Below are 3,191 nucleotides of genomic sequence, written 5' to 3'. Positions count from 1 at the left end.
CTGCGTCCCCCGCTGCCGCCGCTGCCCCCGCTACCGCCGCTGCCTGCTGGCGTCGCCTCGCGCCGTGCCCGGCCGCTGCTGCCGCTACAGCCGCTCCCGGACGGACGACGGTTACAGCTCGGCCGATCGCGCCGCCGCCACCACCGCTGCGCGCGCAGCCAGACCAGCTCCCGCCGCCGCCGCCGCCCCTCAGGGGGCGCTGCGGGGCGCGGCGCGCGCGGCGCGGCCACGCCCTCGGAACGATGATTGGCTACCGGCGGCTCGCGGCGGTTGGCCCCGCCCACTCTGCCTACGGAGCTTTGACCCACTGCCCTGGGCGCCTCCCGCGCTCCGCCTCCGCGTGGTTTGCTGCGCTCGGCGCTGGGGGCGACGGAAGGCGCATACGTGTGACCGGTGCGGGGTGGGGGTAGCGGAGTGGCGAACGTGGCCGGGGGAAGCGCCCGCCCACGCCGCGACTCGCCCATCCGCACCTGGGTCTAAGTTACTGCTTCTGGCCACCCAGTGACCCGCAAGGTCGCGGGCGGATTCCGGATCCCGGGAGGCGCCTCGAGCCAGATCCCGCTGGGACTGGGACTGGGCGGCAACCGAGACCTGAGCTCGGGGATTTCCAGCTCAGAAGTGGGTAACCGAGTACCTTATACTTGGCTGCCCTTCCTGGAGGCTTCGAACGGCGTGTACATCTCCGCAAAGGGTCACTCTGCCTTGCTCTCCAGACCCCTACCCGGCTAGCAATACACAGATTCTTTACACACGGAAATGCAGAATTAAAGGACAAGTTTTTTACCTAGGTATTCTCAACTATCGAACGGAAGTAATACCGTCTTCACAGATACTCGTCAGAACCTATATAAAGTATGAAGGATGAGCGTGATAAAAAAAAAAAAAATAAAACAGGCGGTGATGGCATACGCCTTTAATCCCTAGAAGTTCAGGGCCAGCTGGTCTACAGACCTGGTTAAATTAAGAAAAAGTTCTGGAATTGGAACTGGGAATATAACTCTGGTAAAAGCTTCCTTTGAGCCGGGCAGTGGTGACACATGCCTTTAATCCCAGCACTTGGGAGGCAGAGGCAGGCGGATTTCTGAGTTCGAGGCCAGCCTGATCTACAGAGTGAGTTGCAGGACAGCAACTACAGCAGGGCTACACAGAGAAACCCTGTCTTGAAAGACCAAAAAAAAAAAAAAAAGAAAAGAAAAGAAAGAAAAGAAAAAGGCTTCCCTTGCATGTGAGACGCTAAATTCGATTCTTGATAACCTCAAAAAAAAAAAAAGTTTGAGTTGGATGTCAAGATTGTCTATTTAATACATGCCCATTTTAACAATTTTGAAGATTATATTAGAGATTCTCTAAGGGAAAGAGTTTTGTTTTGGGGTTTTTTGTTTTGTTTTGTTTTTTGGGGATGTTTTTGTTTTTGTTTTTCCTTTTGCATTTGGAACATGGCCAGAAATGTTAAGCCAGCTCATGCATCCTTAGTTCTAGTTTGGAAAATGTGGTTACCCAGTGAGTTGGGAGACTGGTTTGGGCCACGGCCAAAAGGAACAGGAAAAGGCTCTGGAGGCTGGCCTGAGACGTGGGTTAGATTTCCCCCAAGATGGGGAGTGAGCAGAAAGGTGTGCACTCACTCTCCAGCTTGGAACTCTCACTCACCCAAGATGGACACTTATTTACAAGGAAATTAAACCGCCCCTTGAGCTGTCTCTCTCCAGCGCGTTCATCCTGCCCTTGCCCTGTGAGGAAATGCAGTGGTCAGTGATCATTAGCCCTTTCCCACAAGGCAGACCTGGAGCATCGCTAGAATGCTTCTCCCGTCTAGAAGCTGTCCGTTAGAACTTAGTTTTAAAATGAAAGATCTAATGACTCAGCCTCCTCCAGCCACAGCGCAGAACTCAGGAGGACCGGGTATTTTAGGGCAAGGCTGCGCAGCCTTGCTGTGTGGGAGTTAAAAGGCCTTGAGGAGCAAGAGAGACTGCAGATTAGAATCAAGGCCCCTGGCAGAGGGTGTGAAAACTGCCAGCATTATTCTCCCAGTCTTTAGTCAGGCAGTGTTTTCTCCAAGGACAGACTGGAGAGGAAAAACTAGCCAACCCGGCAGAACTTTTGCTGCATTTCCTGGTTACAGATGCTTCCTTTATGGCCTCAAAACATCTTATTATGGACCAGGCGGTGGTGGCGGTGGTGGCGGTGGTGGCGCACGCCATTAATCCCAGCACTTGGGTGGCAGAGGCAGGCCTATTTCTGAGTTCGAGGCCAGCCTGGTCTACAGAGTGAGCTCCAGGACAGCCAGGGCTACACAGAGAAACCGTGTCTCGAAAAACAAAACAAGCAATACTATCCTACCATAGTACATACAACATGCTATAAATGCCTGTTTTCATGTTCTCTTCTCCTGGACGGGTCTACTAGGCAGACTAGTAGAGAGAGCTGAACAAATGAATTTCCCACCATCCATCTGGCTCTCAGCTCTCAGCTTGGCCCTAAAATATCAGTAAATAACATAACAGCATGAGGATAACAATAACACCCACACTAATGGCCATTTTTAAAAGCATCTACTCTATTCCAAGCTCTGGGCAAGGTGCTTTTAAATAAATTACCGGATTTACGTTTCTAAATGACCCTGTGAAGGAGGTATTATTAACTCATTTTAAAAGAGAATAGAGGCTTAGAGAAATGAACCGTCAGAAACAGAACTTGGCCCAGGTTTGTCTGCCTCTGGGGCCCAGATAATCGTGTTAGTCTCTGGCTTCTGTCACTAATTGGTGTCCCTCAGAGTAGGCTGGAAAGCCTTCTGAGACCTCAGGCACTCACCTCTAAGAGACCACGGGGTCACCATCACTTTACCTTACCTGTAGGCCAGTGAAGAGGTATTCTAGCCTCAAATCTAGTTTTTCCAGAGAAGGTTACAAGGCAGTTTTACTGCCTCTTCACCATAAACAGATCGGGAACTGGGCTGCAGGTGCCTTATTAAAGGCAAACCACCCTTGGCAGTGAGTTTCACACATAAGTACCCTGAGTTTATCCAGGGTCATTGCTGAAACAGTCCAAGTGCCATTAGCTTATTAATCCTCCCAGCACCCCTGTGAGGCTAAGCTGGCTGGATTCCTGGCTCGTTTTCCAGAGCATGATCTCCTTGGAAGCAGAAGCTGTGCGGGCCTGCCATACACAGCAGTACCAAAGAAGTAATGGGGGTA

The 3,191-nt window shown here is 51.7% G+C and overlaps 1 protein-coding gene across 1 annotated transcript in view; it reads right to left on the bottom strand.

The window, feature by feature from the left end:
* The window catches only part of LOC114614357 (putative HTLV-1-related endogenous sequence), a 1,089-nt gene extending 625 nt beyond the window's left edge, over positions 1-464 (bottom strand). The window contains exon 1 of the mRNA XM_028760003.1: positions 35-464. Within this exon, the coding sequence (XP_028615836.1) occupies positions 35-464 (430 nt within the window). The remainder of the gene's footprint in view (positions 1-34) is intronic.
* Between the last annotated feature and the right edge of the window lie 2,727 nt (positions 465-3,191).

The sequence above is a fragment of the Grammomys surdaster genome, unplaced genomic scaffold (assembly GCF_004785775.1).
Source record: "Grammomys surdaster isolate TR1022 unplaced genomic scaffold, NIH_TR_1.0 126313, whole genome shotgun sequence".
Taxonomy (NCBI): Eukaryota; Metazoa; Chordata; class Mammalia; order Rodentia; family Muridae; genus Grammomys; species Grammomys surdaster.
Note: the sequence above shows the minus strand (reverse complement) of the source record. Positions and strands in the feature narration are given on the sequence as shown.